Below are 19127 nucleotides of genomic sequence, written 5' to 3' on the forward strand. Positions count from 1 at the left end.
CTAGAACCCAGTCTAGAGCCTCTCTCCACTGAGTGGCAGCTACTTCTGGTTTTCCTTTTTCCATTTTTTTTTTTAAACTGGGCTGTAACTCTCCTATATGTGATTCTTAGCACCACTGACTCTTCTTAGGGAGAAAGAATGAAAAAAGGGCACCCACGTTTAGAAATGATTCCCCTAGGGCCACCTGGGTGGCTCAATTGGTTAAGCGTCCAACTTCGGCTCAGGTCGCGAGTTCAAGCCCCACATCGGGCTCTGTGCTGACAGCTCAGAACCTGGAGCCTGCTTTGGATTCTGTGTCTGCCTCTCTCTAGTCCTCCTCTACTCATGCTCTGTCTCTCTCTCTCTCTCTCTCTCTCTCTCTCTCTCAGGAGTAAAGAAACTTAAAAAAAATTTTTTTAAGTAAAAAATAAAGGAATGATTTCCCTTTTGTGCATTAACAATATCAAAGATAATAAACCTTGACATTTAATGCATGATAAAAGCCACAGGGTTTAGAGAATGATTATTTTCAAACTCAGCCTTACACATTTTTACTCTCAAAGGTTGTTGAGTGGTTTTCCCTTCTAAACTAACAGTGGCTCTATTCAAGGTGCTGGGGTAATCTAACGTAAATTCTGAATTTTACTGAAGTTTGAGGTCATCCTAAAGATTTTTGTACATTAATTATGTGTTTGGTTACTCTAATAAAATTTGCTTTCTAAATTCAGTGTTTTCTGCATTCTCTATGGAAGCTGAGACTCCCAAGTAGCAAGGGATTTTTAAAAAAATTTTTTAATGTTTATTTATTTTTGAGAGAGAGACAGAGCGCGAATGAACACGAGTGGGGGAGGGACAGAGAGACAGAGGGAGACACAGAATCCGAAGCAGGCTCGAGACTCTGAGCTGTCGGCACAGAGTCCGATGTGGGGCTCAAACTCATGAACTGCGAGATGACGCATGAGCCGAAGTTGGACACTTAACCAACTGAGCCACCCAGGCGCTCCAGCAAGGGATTTTTTTTTTAATCTTATAAGCACTTGTTTTGGCAGATGAAAAACTACAACCTAGGTGAAGTGACTTAACAAAGGTCATACAGCTCGTTGTAGGCAGAGCTAAGACTAGAATGGGGCTCTTCTCTTTCTGATTGGGATGAGGGAGCCACACAGTGGAACATCAAAGCCGTTATAAAGAAAAGATACATCTTACTAGGGAGTTATTTTACTCAGATTTTACTTTATAGGATGTCAAAGAATATTCCTTTTTAAATTCTTTTGTTTTGTTTTGTTTTAAAAATTTTTTTTTTCAACGTTTATTTATTTTTGGGACAGAGAGAGACAGAGCATGAACGGGGGAGGGGCAGAGAGAGAGGGAGACACAGAATCGGAAACAGGCTCCAGGCTCTGAGCCATCAGCCCAGAGCCTGACGCGGGGCTCGAACTCACGGACCGCGAGATCGTGACCTGGCTGAAGTCGGACGCTTAACCGACTGCGCCACGCAGGCGCCCCGATGTTTTGTTTTGTTTTGTTTTGTTTTGTTTTGTTTTGTTTTGTTTTGTTTTGTTTTAGAGAGGGAGGGAGGAGGGACAGAGGGAGAGAGAATCCCAAGCAGGCTCCAGGCTCGGCGCCGAGCCCCACGTGGGGCTTGATCTTGATCCCACGACCCTGGGATTGTGACCCAAGCTGAAATCAAGAGCCTGACGCTCAACGAGCTGAGCCACCCAGGCGCCCCAGAATCTTTCTTTTTATGATAAAACACCAGTACAGTTTGAAGAAGAGTGGAAATGAACACTAATTCTTTAAAAAAAAATTTTTTTTTTTAATCTTTATTTATTTTTGAGAGAGAGAGTGTGAGCAGGGGAGGAGCAGAGAGAGAGGGAGACACAGAATCCGAAGCAGACTCCAGGCCCCGAGCTGTCAGCACGGAGCCTGACGCAGGGCTGGAACTCCCGAACCGTGAGATCATGACCGGAGCCGAAGTCAGACGCTCAACCAACTGAGCCACCCAGGCGCCCCATGAACACTAATTCTTAAGGCAAAACGATACATTTTTAAAAACAGAACAAAAAAACTCCAGGCTTGGATGTCCGCTTGCTGTCTGCCCGTACGAGGGCCTGAGGAAATCAGAGCAACACTGCCCCACACCCCACTTTACGCCCCGTGTGAGTAGCCTGCTAAGGTAATGGGATTGTGGGGGGCTGCAACTTAGTTGGATTTCCATCAGAACATTCCTTTTTTGTGTGAGTTCTCTGGCTCTTTTCCAGGTATGGAAAAACATGTAAAGTTAGCCAATGTCCCCTAGCAGCCACCATTATCTTGCCTTCCTGCCACCAGTAAGCATGTTTTAAATAACAGACTTCCCAGGCTTCTAGTTTAGGCTTGTGGGCCACGTTCAAACCCTGTCCAAAGAATGAAGAAAAAGACCACATCGTTTTACATTCCCACACAAGGCCGGGGGTGCCTTTCCTCTGCCTCCCCCCACCACTCCCCTACTCCCGCGTTATTAAGGTTACGCATTGTCTCCTCTGGTCACAGGATTTATTCTTCAGCTGCGGTTTTCCATGTAATATAAAGCTAGTTCTTGCTATCAGAAGCTTGATATTTGGGGGCGAATCCAGTTCTGGCTAGAACTAACATGGTCACAAAGCTTTTTAGTGTGTGTGCCAGTAAATTAACAACATAAAGATAACAAGAGTCTATCACCAAATGATCGGCTTTGAAGGCCATTTGCACATTAACTTTAAAAAGAGCGTTGCCTGTGCATTTCCTCCCCCTTCATCCCCACTTTGGCAAAGTCCCATTAATTTTGTTGAAGGTTTTATTTTCTGCTGAAAATGCAGGAAATTTAGACAACTCTCTTGGAATCCCCCCAAAACTAATACAAACAAGATACATATGCTTCTCTTAAGGAAACTAAAAATAAATGATTTGAAACTATTTAACTGTATAAATTCCCTCTTAAAAGGAAAAGGAAGTTTATACAATGAGGCAACCCTGAGCACTGTTGACAGGGTCAGATCCTCCCACAACTGCCAGCCTGTTTGTTAGATGTGAAATCACAGCTTCGCACAGAACCTGTTCAGTGTTCGTTACCAACATGTACAAAAACCGTCAGAAACATCTGAACATGGGACTATTTTTCGGGATCCTTTTTTTTACATTTGAGACTTTGCACGACTAAATAAGTATGTGTTTTTGGTTTTTTGTTTTTGGGGGGACTCTGGGGGGCTTTTTGGAGAAGAAAGTCTGATCTGGGATCCGTTTCTAGAATGGAAACTGTATGTGCTAAAGACAAAGTCCCATGAATGAAAAAGACATCATATTCTCCACATACTTTGCTGCTCTCCCGGTGAACCATCAGGTTTTCCCTGAGAGAGCTGATTTTGACACAATACACGGGAAACATGATTGGTTTTTTAAGACACATCTTTTTATAAAAACCTTACATAATTCCATAAACATAAGTCAGTTTTTCTATACATGCCCTGTAATGGACCAGTTTTATAAATTAATAGAAGTGGAATTCGGGGCTTATATTTAAGACTAAGAAATGTGATTTCTAATTCTTTATAGTTACAGTAATTGAATTAATTTATCAACTTTGGAAAGGCATTTATCTTTTTCTTTTTATATAATGGCTGAAATTACCATGATTTTTCGTCTTTCAAATACATTATTACTTTTTTAAAAAAACACTCACATGGTGCAGTCCTTACTGTGTGTTACACACTATGTTAAGGACTTTACAAGTGCTATTTCATTTCATCGTCATGGAAAAAAAAATCAAATAGCAATCTTCTCTAAATACCATTTGAAATTCTGACACCCAAATGGTGATGTGATTAGATGACATTTAGGTCTGTTTAAATATTGAGATTTGGACAATTCTGAAATTTACAGAAACTCTTACCAAATTCATGCTTATTTTTCATCTTTGTACAGGTAGTGATTATTGCCCAACAGTGCCTTTTAAAAATGAAGCAGGAAGGATTTCATTTGCTTATTGCCATGCATAGTAGGTACCTGCACCAGAATCCAGTCATAGGAGCAAATAACTTGTAAATTAACCATTGTCAGGATCGTTTTCGGTGGGAAGTAGAATTAAATGAAAGTTTGAGAATAGATAATTAGATCTCTTGGAACCATCATTCTGTGCGGAAGTTCTTGCTGCCCAGAAGAGACCATGTGCAGAGAATCAAAGACCCTGCCCCCACTCCCCAGCTACACCTCCCACCCTTTTTCTTACAAGCCACGCCAATCTGCCATCCGTGTGAGCTGTCATACTAGGAGAGCCTCTAACCTACGGTCAGGCATCCCCATGGGAAGCCACATGGAGCAGAGACCTGCTGTCCCCATCAAGGCCAGCCCAGATCATTAGCAAACCAAATGATTACTGCTATTCTACACTGCTGAGCTGTGGAGTAGTTTGTCACACGGCAATAGCTAACTGATTTAAAAGTCACAAAACACGATGGAAGGAATAAATGCAAAGGTGCCAACAATGACAACAAATGTAAGTGAATTAAACTCACTGAAAATTCAGAAACTATCAGATTTTTTTTTAATGTTTATTTATTTTTGGGAGAGAGAGAGAGTGTGTGAGCAGGAGAGGGACAGAGAAGGAGGGAGACACAGAATCCAAAGCAGGCTCCAGGTTCCGAGCTGTCAGCACAGAGCCCGACGCAGGGCTTGAATCCATGAGCCGCAAGATCATGACCTGAGCCTAAGTCAGATGCTCAACGGACTGAGCCACCCAGGCGCCCCACAGATTAGATTTACAAACTATGAAACCTAGCTATATAGTTGCTTTTAAGTATATATGTTTCTAGTAACACAGACAGTTTGAAAATTAAAGGCTTGAAAGTTAAAGATATACCTGGCAAATGTTAAAAAAAAAAAAATGAAGATGGTACAACAATGTTAATATCAGTAAAACACATAAAATAAACAATACGGATTGAGAGAAACAGTAGATAGTGATAAAAATGTGTTGTTGTTTTTTTAAAGATGACAATCATGGACCTAGAGTCACTCTGAATGTGTGAATCGCTTAGAGGAATAGATAAACCCTTTCTTATCTGGGGAAATTTTGACATAACTGTCCAGAAGTGATGAATCTTTCGGACAGTGACTATTAAATGGGATGATTATATATGTGGATGAGAAACTCAGGCATAAGCCTTCCTACATGGCAGTGTACATGTGTTGTCATTGCTCTTTAAGCAACAATCTGGCAACATCTATTCACGATACAAATCCAATATTTTCAGCAGTCCCTTTCCTGGAACCTGTCCCAGAGAGGTGGAAGGACAGATACAAGCCCCAAGGACAGACAGAAGACAGACGTAAGGGCAGATCTACCAATACACTTACTGTATCATTGCTGGTAGAAACGAGGAGACAGGAATTGATTGGATGGCCATTAGTAAGAGAATGTTGTGATGTATTTTACATATGCAATAAACTGATAATACATTGTTCCTATTTTACTTTTGAGACCAGTTTTCTTCTAGAATGATTAAAAAATAAAACTCCTTATTTCCTTGTGTAGGTCTACCATCCAATCTGATTTTAGACTCATTCTAATGCCTGAAGAAATTGTTGTACATTTCTCACAGTACAGGTGTCTCCTACATTTTCTCAGCTTATTTTAGTATGAAAGAAATCTCTATTTCACCTTCACATTTGAAAGATATTTTTGCTAGCTATAGAATTCTCCTTTGACTCTTCTTCAGCACTGTATCCATGCCCCTCCGTTCAGATCAGCTTGTGTAGTTTCTCCAAGCCATCTCGTATAATTCCTATCCTTGTGTCTTGTACTTAATGTGTTTTTGTCTTTGGTTTTCAAAGTTGCATATGGTGTATCTGGATGTGTGTTTTGTTTTGTTTTGTTTTGTTTTGTTTTGTTTTGTTTTGGGTGCATTTGTGGGGGGATATTCTCTGAGCTTCTTAGATCATTGTTTGATTCTTTCATTATTTTAATGCTCAGCCATTATCTCTTCAAGACTCTGTGAAGTCTGCTATTGAACCCACCTAGGTGTTCTTTACTGCATATATATATATACACATATATATATATATATACACACACATATATATATATTATATATAGGAATATATATTATATATATATATTAGCAGTAAATATATATATATTTATATATATATTAGCAGTAAATATATATACATATAGGAATATATGTATAGGAATATATATATTATACATATAATATATATGTTAGCAGTAAATATATATATATAGGAATATATACATAATATATATATAGAGAGAGAGAGAGAGAGAGAGTGAGCGAGCAGGGTGGGGAGAGAAGGGGACAGATGATCTGAAGTGGGCCCTGCGCTGACAGCCAATGTGGGGCTTGAACTCATGAACTGTGAGATCATAACCTAATGAGTTATGTTGGACACTTAACCAACTGAGCCACCCAGGGACCCCTATATTTTTTAAAATTCTAGCATTTACGGGGCGCCTGGGTGGCGCAGTCGGTTAAGCGTCCGACTTCAGCCAGGTCACAATCTCGCGGTCCGTGAGTTCGAGCCCCGCGTCAGGCTCTGGGCTGATGGCTCAGAGCCTGGAGCCTGTTTCCGATTCTGTGTCTCCCTCTCTCTCTGTCCCTCCCCCGTTCATGCTCTGTCTCTCTCTGTCCCAAAAATAAATAAACGTTGAAAAAAAAATTTATAAAATTCTAGCATTTACATTTGTCACTTTCTTACAGTTTTCAGCTCTACTAAAATTCCCCATCAATCATGATAGATTTTGTAAATTATAGTTCTTTAAAATTTCTTGTTAGATATTCTTAATATCTTTCTGTCAGTCTGATAATGCTGGTTACTTTGATTCTTGGATGTGAGTTGTTTTTACTTGGTTTCTGTCTCTTTGTCTTGCACATTTTGATTGAATGCTGGACATTATACTTTGTATACATTGTACAGGTGGAGATAAGTTGTGTGCAAATAAGCATAGCTTTTTGTCTGCTGGACCAGATAGTAAATATTTTTCACTTTGCAGGCCATACCATCTTTGAGGTATACTTTATCTGACACTAATAGATCAGATCATTTCTTTCAATTAGTATTTGCATGGTATATCTTTTTCTCATCCTTTTGCTTTTGACCTAACTATATTTTGAAGTGAGTTCTATTTGAGATTTCTTGGGGCTAGCATATAGTTGAGTCTTGTGTTCTTATCCACTCTGCAAAACTTTGAGTTTTAATTATTTACACCATTTGCAATTAATGTAATTACTGATAGATATTTTAGAGCTTAAGTCTGCCATTTTACTTTCTGTTTTCTGTTTGTTCCCTATTTTTCGTATGTCTGTCTTATCTTTCTGCCTTCCTGTAGATACTTGAACACTTTTTTAGAATTCCATTTTGATGTATGTATATACTGTTTTTGTGTGGATCTCTGTGTAGATTTGCTCTAAACAGTATACATACATAACTTGTCACAATCTAGTATTGTTGACATTTAACAGTTCAAGAGAGAAGTAGAAACCTTTTCTGTCTTTACATCCCTTTGCCCTCCCTGGTTTATAGTATAATTTTCTTAGATATTCGCTTATAAACATCAAGAACCACATCAGACAGTGTTATAATTTTTTGCTGTAACTTTCAGACATAATTTAGAAAACTGAAGAGGAAAAGGAAAGTGTTGTATTTACCTATATTTTTGCTCTTTCCGTTGTTCTTTCTTCCAAGAGATTTGTTGATTGTTTTTGCTGTCTTGTAACTATTTCATGTTTAGATTCCCAAAGACTATTGACTGGGGAAAAAGAGACAAAACAGTAGGCTATTTATCTGTAAACAGAAAGATCAAAATGACAGTGTAGAGAAGTGAGGTCATGTTCTGAATGAGGCACTTTTCTTCGAATTGGTAAGACCCAACCACCACCTTAAACTGTGGAAGTCTAATGATTTAGGGTGATGCCATATGGGAATACCAACAAGAGGTTAGTAAGTAAGGGCTTCAGTAAGCACCACATTTCCTCCTAGATTGGTGAGTCTATGATTTATTATTTCAGTTTCTAATTGTGACCATCTGAATTCAAAAGATTTTTACTCAAATACTGTAGTAAGTGATCAACCTGATTCTTGACAAAAATAATCAGAAAAATAATCTGAAGATTCTTGACAAATGATCTCTTTTGCATTATCTTTTCAATGTCATTATAATTTTAAAGCAGTTACTCTTGGTCTGATTAATTCTGTGTTAACGAGAAGAACACTGTGTGTGTGTGTGTTTTCTTTCTTTGTCAGGCACAAGACCTAAATGTCATCGAAGAAGTGATTCGAATGATGTTAGAGATCATCAATTCCTGCCTGACAAATTCTCTTCACCACAATCCAAACTTGGTGTATGCACTGCTTTACAAGCGAGATCTCTTTGAACAGTTTCGAACTCATCCTTCATTTCAGGATATAATGCAAAATATCGATCTGGTAAGTGTAAATGGAGATCCCACGATTCTTTTTTGAGTGTTAAAAAAGTTGAACAAACTTTGATAAAAAAAAAAACTACATAAGTTAGAATCCCTTCTTTGAACATAAACTAGATTTGTAGTCTGTTCTGCCATAACAATTATTGTATTCCGTGTGCATTACACACACACTATTTAATAGAATCGAGATCATACTTTATACAGAATATATTCTGCCGTATTTACTTAGCATTTAGATCATCAACATTTTTCTGTGGTATCATCAATTCTTTGAAAATCTCACGTTTTAGTATCTGTGTGACGTATAAGGTAACGGATGTCCCAAAAGAATATTTAACCATTATTCCATTTGTGCTCATTTTGGGTATTTCACATATTTTATATTATTTCATAATTAATGAACAGTTTATAAATAAATCGTATTTCCCCTGTATTCAGTTATATTTTTGGTATGGTCTTAGAACTGGAATTGTACTAGTTTTTATTTTTGGAGGATATCACTATTTTTAAAACTCAACACACGCTGCCAAACTGCTCTCCAGAAACACTGGGCAGAAACACCTGTAAATCATCTTATTTCCACGAGTGATCTACGAGAGGATGTGTCTCACTACACTCTTCTTGCAGCTTTGAGTAGTATAATTATTTTAATATTTGTCTTTTTATATCAGAAGTGGTATTTCATTATCATTTTTATGTGAATTTCTCTGGTAAGTATGGCTGAACACTCTTCCCAGGTTTATAACCTTTCTGTCCTTTCTAAAAATGTTTTTGCTGTATTTTCTATTGCTGTATTAGTGTTTTCCAGTTCAGTTTGGTTCCACAACTATTTCCTTTTTTTCTCACAGATTAATCTCCTACTAATTAACTTAACATACTAGGGAAAAGCTTAAAGAAAGTAGCCAGAAAATATGTTCAGTAGTTTATCAAGCAAACCAAATACCATGAGCAGGTAGCATTCGACCCTGGAAAGCAACCAGCCTTTCCTATTGGTAATTTATTTATTGTAGTAGAGCAAATGAGAAGAAAAAAATCATCCATATATGATAGGATCATCTTATTAAATGCTAAAGATATTGTATGAAAACAAACACTTCTGAGGAAACTGTGAATTGGATATTTCTTTATTTTTTTATTTTATAATATCAGTATAACTAAAATACAGTGTTCTGTTATTTTGAGGTATACAATATAGTGATTCAACAATTCTGTACATTACTCAGTGTTCATCATGGTAAGTGTACTCTTAATCCCTTCACACAGTTCACCCATGCCCCCACCTACCGCCACCCTGGCGATCACCTGTTCTCTCTAGTTAAGAGTCTGTTTTTTGGTTTGTCTCTTTTTTCCTTTCTTCATTTGCTTTGTTTCTTAAATTCCACATGTGAGTGAAACGATACAGTTTTTGTCTTTTTGTGACTTATTTCATTAGCATGATACCCTCTGAATCCATCCATGCCGTTGCAGATGGCAAGATTTCACTCTTTTTTGTGGCTGAATAATATTCCATTGTGTATATATACTCCACATCTTCTTTATCCATTCATCTGTGATGGACACTTGAGTTGTTTCCATAATTTGACTGCTGTTAATAATGCTGCAGTGAACACAGGGGTGCATATTTCTTTTCTAATTAGTGTTTTTGTGATTCCACAACCGTTTCTTGAGTAATTAATCTGATTCACAATACCAGGCACAAGAGTAAACTGAAGAGCCAACATCCTTGTCCTTATATTACTTACATTCAGAAAAACATTCAATAATTAAATTCTTTTTTGTTGTTGTCTGTTTATTTTTGAGAGAGAGTGAGTGAGTGAGCATGAGCAAGGGAGGGGCAGAGAGAGAGAGAGAACAGAGGATCCAAGCGGGCTCTGTGCTCGTAGCAGTGAGCCCAGTGCAGGGCTTGAACTCATGACCCGTGAGATCATGACCTGAGCTGAAGTCAGACGCTCAACGAACTGAGCCACCCAGGTGCCCCTCGATAGTTAAATTCTTACACGGTTAAAGTATGTGAGTTTGGTCATAAGTAAGCACAGGCACATACCCTTTTCTGAGATGTACGCCCAGAAGTGGAATTGCTTAGTAGGTAACGTGTGTTATGCCAGAGTGCTTTCCGTGGGGGGCTACTGTTGCCTCTCTGACCAGTGGTGTACGAGAGGTTCTGTTACTTCACATGCACTTAGTTTTGTCAGTTTTGTGATAGCACCTCATTATAGTCTTAATTTGCAATTTCTTGATGACCACCGAGGATGAGCATTTCTTCCCCCACCTCTTAACGGGTTTCCGCTTTTATGAGTTTCCATTCAAATCCTTCACCAGGTTTTCTGTTGTTTATCTTTGTGCAGATACTTGATGTGTTCTGGATTCTAGGCCTTTCTTGATGATGTGTTACACGCATCCAGTCATGGACACAGCGACAGACTTTCAGCCATAACTCTAAAACTCCTCGCAAAATGGTCAAGCAGATCAGATCGAGTTTTTGTTTCCATTCTCTTCTTGGAGACCTGCTTTCTGCCCCAGTTACACGGTGCTCTGGTTCTCCTGCCCGGTTGCAACATCTTCCTGGGAATTTCCTTCCCCTGTCTCCTTCGGCTGACTTTGGCTCCTGTGTCTTCCTCTTTCTCGGCTGACCGCGTCACGTTGGCAAGAGTGTATACTGCGTAGTAGCTTTCTGGGAAAAGGGTGTACGTGAAGTATATTTCATTTTAACCTTCAATTTATAGATAAAACCAGCTTAGAGAGATTTTACCTTGCTCACAGTCACATATTCATAAAGTCATAGAGGCAGGACTCAGGCCAGGCAGTTTGATGACAAAGCCCATGCCCATGTGTGAAATCACCATGCCCACCTACTGAACCCCTTGACTAAATGCTCCCACAGTTTCTCGTGCACTGCCTAAAAACATCTAGTCCTGTCCACAGAGATTTCACCATTTCCTTTCTCTCTCAGGATCACGTCTAATGATGTCCGATCGGTCTTTATTCCACCAGTGTTAGAACTGAGGATCCTTCTCAGTAACCAGGCAGATGACATCCTTAAAAAAATATCTCAGAAGGGCCATATTGGTTTTTGAAGAGACACACGAGAACCATGCAGGGAGAACCATGCAGGAAACTTCGTTTCCTTGGAAAGATATAAAAACCAGAGTGAAGGTGAGGAAACAGAAGGGACCTCGCTGTGCTTTCACACGGTGCGTGACCACATGGAAATGAAGCAGCGTGTTAACTGGACATCCACCCAGCGCTTGCTCTCCTGAGCTTGAGGGGCAAAATGGTCGGCCCAAGGTCACTTAGCCAGTAGGTCACTCAGCCAGGCCTCGAATCCAGGTGTTCTTACCAGAGACTGTCTATGCTTGCAGCATTCACTTGAATAAACCTGACGTAAGATTTCAAACGAGCAGGTTTTCCAACAACTTTTTGTTGAATACTGCCGTCCAAAATAGTGCAGGGCACAATGGAAGATCATTCAAAAAGCATTTTAAACTCTTTTACATATTTTGGAAAGAATGCCACGATAGAGATAAAAATAACATCCCTACTTTTTGTCTCTCTCAGCACTTTGCCTTCCCCTCCGCTGCCCTAAATGCCCCTGAAATTTGGCTCAAGCAAGCCGTTGCTCTATCTTTTTTCGTGGAGTTAACCTTGAAAAGTGTGGGTAGACTATGAATTGCTGTTATTTTTAGCTGACAGGCAGTTCAGAGTTGATATTTTTCATTGAGACATTCAGCAATGTTGAATATCTAAGACAGGAGAGACTAACCTTGGAGCACTTCTAACTTCCACGGAAGGAGATCGACATGTGTTTCAAGTGGCCAAATTTCTATTAGCCACTGCCACATATCCTTCCCATCTAACCCATAAAGTGATACGATCTGGCTGAATTAAGTAGCAGGACAATCAAATTACCGCACCAAATGAGAGAAGACGTGAAAGAAATTTCATGGCTGCATATAAGTAAGGAACAGAGGCAATGAACAGTCAAATCGTATAGTGTGGTAAAGGCAAGAACTATTTTTATCTCTGGACAGTGTAAAATTCATGTTAGATTTTGTGTATTTCCAAACCTGACCATCCTTGCTGAGCTCCAGACTAGTGCATTCTGTTGTCTACCTAACAATCCCACATAGGGGCACCTGAATGGCTCAGTTGGTTGAGCGTCCGACTTCAGCTCAGGTCATGATCGTGGTCTGTGAGTTCGAGCCCCGCGTCGGGCTCTGTGCTGACAGATCAGAGCCTGGAGCCTGTTTCAGATTCTGTGTCTCCCTCTCTCTCTCTGACCCTCCCCCGTTCATGCTCTGTCTCTCTCTGTCTCAAAAATAAATAAACGTTTAAAAAACTTAAAAAAAAAAAACAATCCCAAAAATTTTGAACAAGGTTAAATCAGAATTCTTTTGTTTTCTTCAAAAAATGAAACAGAATGAATCAGCTCTTTCTTCTGCAGTTTTCCTAATCTCAGTAATTGACATCAATATCTACCCAATTGCTTAAGGGAAAAAAAAAAAGGGAGGAAGAATGAGTGCTGGTTGGAATAAGGGTGGGAAATTGCAAACCAAAAGAGCACAGTCAGAGAAGGCCTGTCTCTGAGAAGGTGCATCTGAGCTAGGACTTGAAGGAGGTAGAGAGTAAGCCAGGCAGATATCTGGGGTTAGAGTGTCCCAGGCAAAGAGAACATAGGGGTGGGATCAGGGTATGTCTGTGTCTCCCTGGACACAGGGAGGAAAAGGTAGGCCTGCTTACTGACCATTATAAAAGATTTGGGCTCCCTAAGCTCACGGTTCTCTTCCTATAATATAAGCTACTGCATGGGGGTGGGGAGGGGGGGTCATCCAGCTTCTTCAAACCACCTTTGTGCAAACTGGGGCTTGCAGAACCCGTGAAGAAAGGCCAGTGCTCTGGTTGCTGCTGTTGCTTGGCTAATAACTGTCCTTCATCACTGACCCAGAAATCTCCATATCCTTCCAAGATCCGCAAAATGGTAACTTGCAGGTGGGGCCAAATTCTTCAGGTCTTCACGTGGGAAAGGGTATTTCAAAGGTAGACTGATAAGTGCAAGATGTCTATTATAAACTCTAGGCCAACCACAAAAAGTGAGAAAGAGAGAACTGGTCAGCCAAAGATGGAGATGAAATAAAATCATAAGATTATATTTAATCCAAAGGCAAGTTTAAAGCAAAACAAATAATAGTAGAAAGGGGTGCCTGGGTGGCTCCGTCAGTTAATCGTCCCACTCGATTTCTGCTCAGGTCACGATTCTCACAGTTCACTAAATTGAGCCCTGCATCAGGCTCCGCGCTGACAGCAAGGATCCTGCTTGGATTTGCTGTCTCTCCCTCTCTCTCTCTGCCCCTCCCCTGCATGTGCGCTCACTCGTGCATACACACTCTCTCTCAAAATAAACTTTTAAAAAGTCGCAATGATAATAATAGTGGCACAGTGAGAAAACAGGCAATGCGATAAATTTAAATCCAGCCCTGTCAATAACCGCATTTAGTGCCTCAATTAAAAGAGAGTTTTCAGACTGGATAAAAGGTAGAATCTAACTCTGTGCTGTCGATAAGAAACTCACTGTAAGTAGAAAGAGCTAGACAGGTTAAAAGTAAAAGACTGAAAGAAGTTTGATCATGCAAGCACTAATTAAAAGAAAGCTGGAGTGACTATGTTTTCAGCAAAGTGGACTTCGGAAAAAAGAACATTACCAGAGATAAAGAGGACACCATGTAACAATAAAGAGGTCAATTTACCAAGGAGACATAACAATCCTGGATGTGGACGCACCTAACAACAGGGCTTTCAAAATACACGAAGCAAAAACTGATAGACTTGCAAGAAAAAATAAGCACATCCATAATTATAATTAGAGAATTCAACACTTCTGTCTCAATAACTAATACAGTAAATAGAAAATTAGTAATGATACGGAAGACCCAAGCAATACTACCAACTTGATTTCACTGACAATTATAGAACATCCCACCCGTCATCATCAGTGCATCTGGAACAGTCACTGAGATAGAGCACAGACAGGAAATAAAACAAACCTCAACAAATTTTAAAGACTTGAAATCATATAGAATATGTTCTTTGACCACAAGGAAATTATACTAGAAATCAGTAAGAAAGATATCTGGAAAATACCCCCAAATATTCAGAAAGTAACAGTGCACTTATGCATCACAAAGAGGAGGTCAAAAGTAAAAAGAACCTATTTTTTTAATTAATTAATTTATTGTTTAATTTACATGCAAGTTAGTTAGCCTCTAGTGCAACAATGATTTCAGGAGTAGATTCCTTAATGCCCCTTACCCATTTAGCCCATCCGCCCTCCCACAACCCCTCCAGCAACCCTCTGTTTGTTCTCCATATTTAAGAGTCTCTTATGTTTTTGTCCCCCTCCCTGCTTTTATATTATTTTTGCTTCCCTTCCCTTGTGTTCATCTGTTCTGTGTCTTAAAGTCCTCATATGAGTGAAGTCATATGAAATTTGTCTTTCTCTAATTTCGCTTAGCATAATACCCTCCAGTTCCATCCACATAGTTGCAAATGGCAAGATTTTATTCTTTTTGATTGTTGAGTAACATTCCATTTTATATATATACCACATTTTCTTTTTTTTTTTTTTTTTTTTCAACGTTTATTTATTTTTGGGACAGAGAGAGACAGAGCATGAACGGGGGAGGGACAGAGAGAGAGGGAGACACAGAATCGGAAACAGGCTCCAGGCTCTGAGCCATCAGCCCAGAGCCCGACGCGGGGCTGGAACTCACGGACCGCGAGATCGTGACCTGGCTGAAGTCGGACGCTTAACTGACTGCGCCACCCAGGCGCCCCTATACCACATTTTCTTTATCCATTCATCCGTCAGTGGACATTTAGGCTCTTTCCATACTTTGGCTATTGTCAATAGCACTGCTATAAACATTGGGGTGCGTGTGCCCCTTCGAAACAGCACACCTGTATCCCTTGGATAAATGCCTAGTAGTGCAGTTGCTAGGTCGTAGGGTAGTTCTATTTTTAATTTTTTGAGGAACCTCCAGACTGTTTTCCAGAGTAGCTGCACCAGTTTGCATTCCTACCAGCAGTGCAAAAGAGATCCCCCTTTTCCGCATCCTGGCCAACATCTGTCATTGCCTGAGTTGTTCATGTTAGCCATTCTGACGGGTGTGAGGTGGTATCTCATTGTGGTTTTGATTTGTATTTCCCTGATGATGAGTGATGCTGAGCATTTTTTCATGTGTTGACTGGCCATCTGGATGTCTTCTTTGGAGAAGGGTCTATTCATGTCTTTTGCCCATTTCTTCACTGGATTATTTGGTTTTTGGGTGTTGAGTTTGGTAAGTTCTTTATAGATTTTGGATACTAACCCTTTACCTGATATGTCATTTGCAAATATCTTCTCCCATTCCGTCGGTTGCCCTTTAGTTTTGCTGATTGCTGTGCAGAGCTTTTTATTTTGAGGAGGTCCCACTAGTTCATTTTTGCTTTTGTTTCACTTGCCTCCGGAGACATGTTGAGTAAGAAGTTGCTGTGGCCAAGGTCAAAGAGGTTTTTGCCTGCTTTCTCCTCGAGGATTTTGATGGCTTCCTGTCTTAGGTCTTTCATCCATTTTGAGTTCATTTTTGTGTATGGTGTAAGAAAGTGGTCCAGGTTCATTCTTCTGCATGTCGCTGTCCAGTTTTCCCAGCACCATTTGCTGAAGAGACTGTCTTTATTCCATTGGATATTCTTTCCTGCTTTGTCAAAGATGAGTTGGCCATACGTTTGTGGGTCCATTTCTGAGTTCTCTATTCTGTTCTATTGATATGAGTGTCTGTTCTTGTGCCAGGACCATACTGTCTTGATGATTACAGCTTTTTGATATTTCTTGAAGTCCAGGATTGTGATACCTCCAGCTTCAGTTTTCTTTTTCAAGATTACTTTGGCTATTCGGGGACTTTTCTGGTTCCATACAAATTTTAGGATTGTTTGTTCTAGCTCTGTGAAGAATGCTGGTGTTATTTTGATAGGGATTGCATTGAATATGTAGATTGCTTTGGGTAGTATCAACATTTTAACAATATTTGTTCTTCCTATCCAGGAGCATGGAATCTTTTTCCATTTTTTTGTGTCTTCAATTTCTTTCATAAGCTTTCTATAGTTTTCAATGTAGAGATTTTTCATCTCTTTGGTTAGGTTTATTCTTAAGTATTTTATGGTTTTTGGTACAGTTATCAATGGGGTCAATTCCTTGCTTTCTCTTTCTGCTGCTTCATTGATGTATAGAAATGTAACGAATTTCTGTGCATTGATTTTATATCCTGCGACTTTGCTGAATTCGTGGATTAGTTCTAGCAGTTTTTTGGTGGAATCTTTTGGGTTTTCCATATAAAGTATCGTGTCATCTGGGAAGAGTGAAAGTTTGACTTCCTCCTGGCCTATTTGGATGCGTTTTATTCCTTTGTGTTGTTTGATTGCTGAGGCTAGGACTTCCAACATTGTGTTGAATAACAGTGGCGAGAGTGGACATCCCTGTTGCGTTCCTGACCTTAGGGGGAAAGCTTTCAGTTTTTCCCCATTGAGGATGATATTAGCATTGGGTCTTTCTTATATGGCTTTTATGATCTTGAGGTATGATCGTTTTATCCCTACTTGCTTGAGGGTTTTTATCAAGAAAGGATGCTATATTTTGTCAAATGCTTTCTCTCCTTCTGTTGAGAGGATCATGTGGTTCTTGTCCTTTCTTTTATTGATGTGATGAGTCATGTTAATTGTTTTGTGGATATTGAACAGCCCTGTATCCCAGGTACAAATCCCACTTGGTTGTGGCGAATAATTCTTTTAATGTATTATTGGATCCGATTGGCTAGTATCTTGTTGAGGATTTTTGGATCCATAAAAGAACCTATTTTAGAGTTAGCAAAAATGAAAATGTAATATCAGAATTTGTGGGATACAGCTAAAGGGAAATTTATGGTATTAAATACTTCTATTAGAAAAGAAGAAAGGTCTTGAATAAATTATAAGATTACACATTAAGAAGTTAAAAAGAGTAAATTAAACCCAAAACAAGAAAAAGGAAATAATAAAGATGAGAACAAAAAAATCAGTACAGTTGAAAAAGAAAGAAAACAAAATTGGTGATACCATAAGAAATCTCTGCCAGTAAATTTGATGACTTAGATGAAATGGACAAATTCCTTGAAAGGCCCAAACTTTCAAAGCTCACTCATGAAGACATAGATCATCTGAGTAGTTCTGTATCTTTAATAGATACTGAATTAATACTTAAAAATTTACCAACAAAGAAAACTCCAGGCCTAGAAGGCTTCACCTTGAATTAATTCTGCCAAACTTTTAAGAAAGAACTATTACTATCTCAGTACAAACTCCTCCAGATAATACAAGGAGAGGATACTTCCCAACTCATTTTATTAAGGACATTATCACCCTAATGCCACTACTAGACAAAGATCTTACAAGAAAAGTACAAGTCAGTATCACTCATAGACACAGACATAAAAATCCTCAAAATATTAGCAAATTGAATCTAGCAATGTATCAAAAGAATAATGCAGCATGCTCAATTATCATGTAACCCAGGAGTTCAAGGCCAATGTAATTCACATTAGCAGACTAAGGAAGAGAAACCAGTCATCTCAATACATGCAAAAAAAAAAAAAATTTGTCAAAATTCAGCATTCTTTCATGATTTAAAAAAAAAATGCAGTAAAACTTTCTCAGCGTTGTACTGTTTACATTTTCTGAAAATAATAAAATGTAAATTTCTTTGAAAGAGAAAGGTCATGCATAAATTCATCAAGTAAAAATAGAAGAGTTTTAAATTGACCCTCAGTAACGTATTAAGATGATCACGTTGGACTTTACACAGCAGGCTTTCCTGGAATTTTCAGTAGATTGCGCTTGCTACTCCTGTCTGGTTTGGTTTATCCATAAGTTTCACATGTATTGCAGTTGTTTCCTACATGGTAGGTAGGGCACCGTTGTCACTTTATAAATGGAGATACTCAGATACACTTAATACTAATGACGGAAACTGACACTTCATGAGCACTTGCCATGTGCCAGGCGTTGCTCTTTGCACTTTGAAGGTATTAACCTGTTTCATTTTAACAACACCCCCATGAGGCAAGCACTGTGTTTTTCCTCATTTATAGATCAGGAAACTGAGGCATAGAGAAGTTAAATAACCTGTCTGCATTTACAAGCAGAGCTAAGAATTAAGCCCAAGCATCTGACACCTGGTAGGTGCTCTAAGCTACTGCGTGATGCTGCACAGAGAGGAAGCTGAGTATCTTACAAGTCCGGTAGCTGGTAAGTATCCGAGGCAGGACCCAAACTACGCCTTCTGACTCTGAGCACTTCACAGCCCACATTACCACGAGGTCTAATCTATGTAATGACACATGTTCAGTCTTCATCTTGTCCTCCAGTTACATCACGTCTTTCTTGAAAATATCATCTATTTTCATTGTAAATCCTCTGGAGATCTCTCCCACTGAATAGGCTGTTAACACATGTATTGATTAGAGCACAAAAACTTGAGGAAAAACTGAGAATCAGTGGGGAAATACATGTATTTTACTTTTCAAAATGTGTTTATTATTGTCTTAAGAAAAAGAAGAAAAAGCTTAGCTCTCTACTTTTCCCTCTTAGAAGAATGGCCATTTAGCAAGCAAGAATGCCTCTCTAATA

The 19127-nt window shown here is 39.1% G+C and overlaps 1 protein-coding gene across 5 annotated transcripts in view; it reads left to right on the forward strand.

Moving 5' to 3' along the window:
* Positions 1-19127, forward strand: part of DYM (dymeclin) — a 353737-nt gene that overhangs the window by 279442 nt on the left and 55168 nt on the right. For all 5 annotated transcript variants that reach the window (XM_047086465.1, XM_047086468.1, XM_047086466.1 and 2 more), the window contains one exon: positions 8257-8439. In XM_047086465.1, coding sequence (XP_046942421.1) covers positions 8257-8439 — 183 coding nt within the window. The remainder of the gene's footprint in view (positions 1-8256; positions 8440-19127) is intronic.

This window comes from Lynx rufus, unplaced genomic scaffold (genome assembly GCF_022079265.1).
Source record: "Lynx rufus isolate CCGP_SWC_20201006 ecotype Redwood Valley unplaced genomic scaffold, mLynRuf1.p SCAF_20, whole genome shotgun sequence".
Classification (NCBI taxonomy): Eukaryota; Metazoa; Chordata; class Mammalia; order Carnivora; family Felidae; genus Lynx; species Lynx rufus.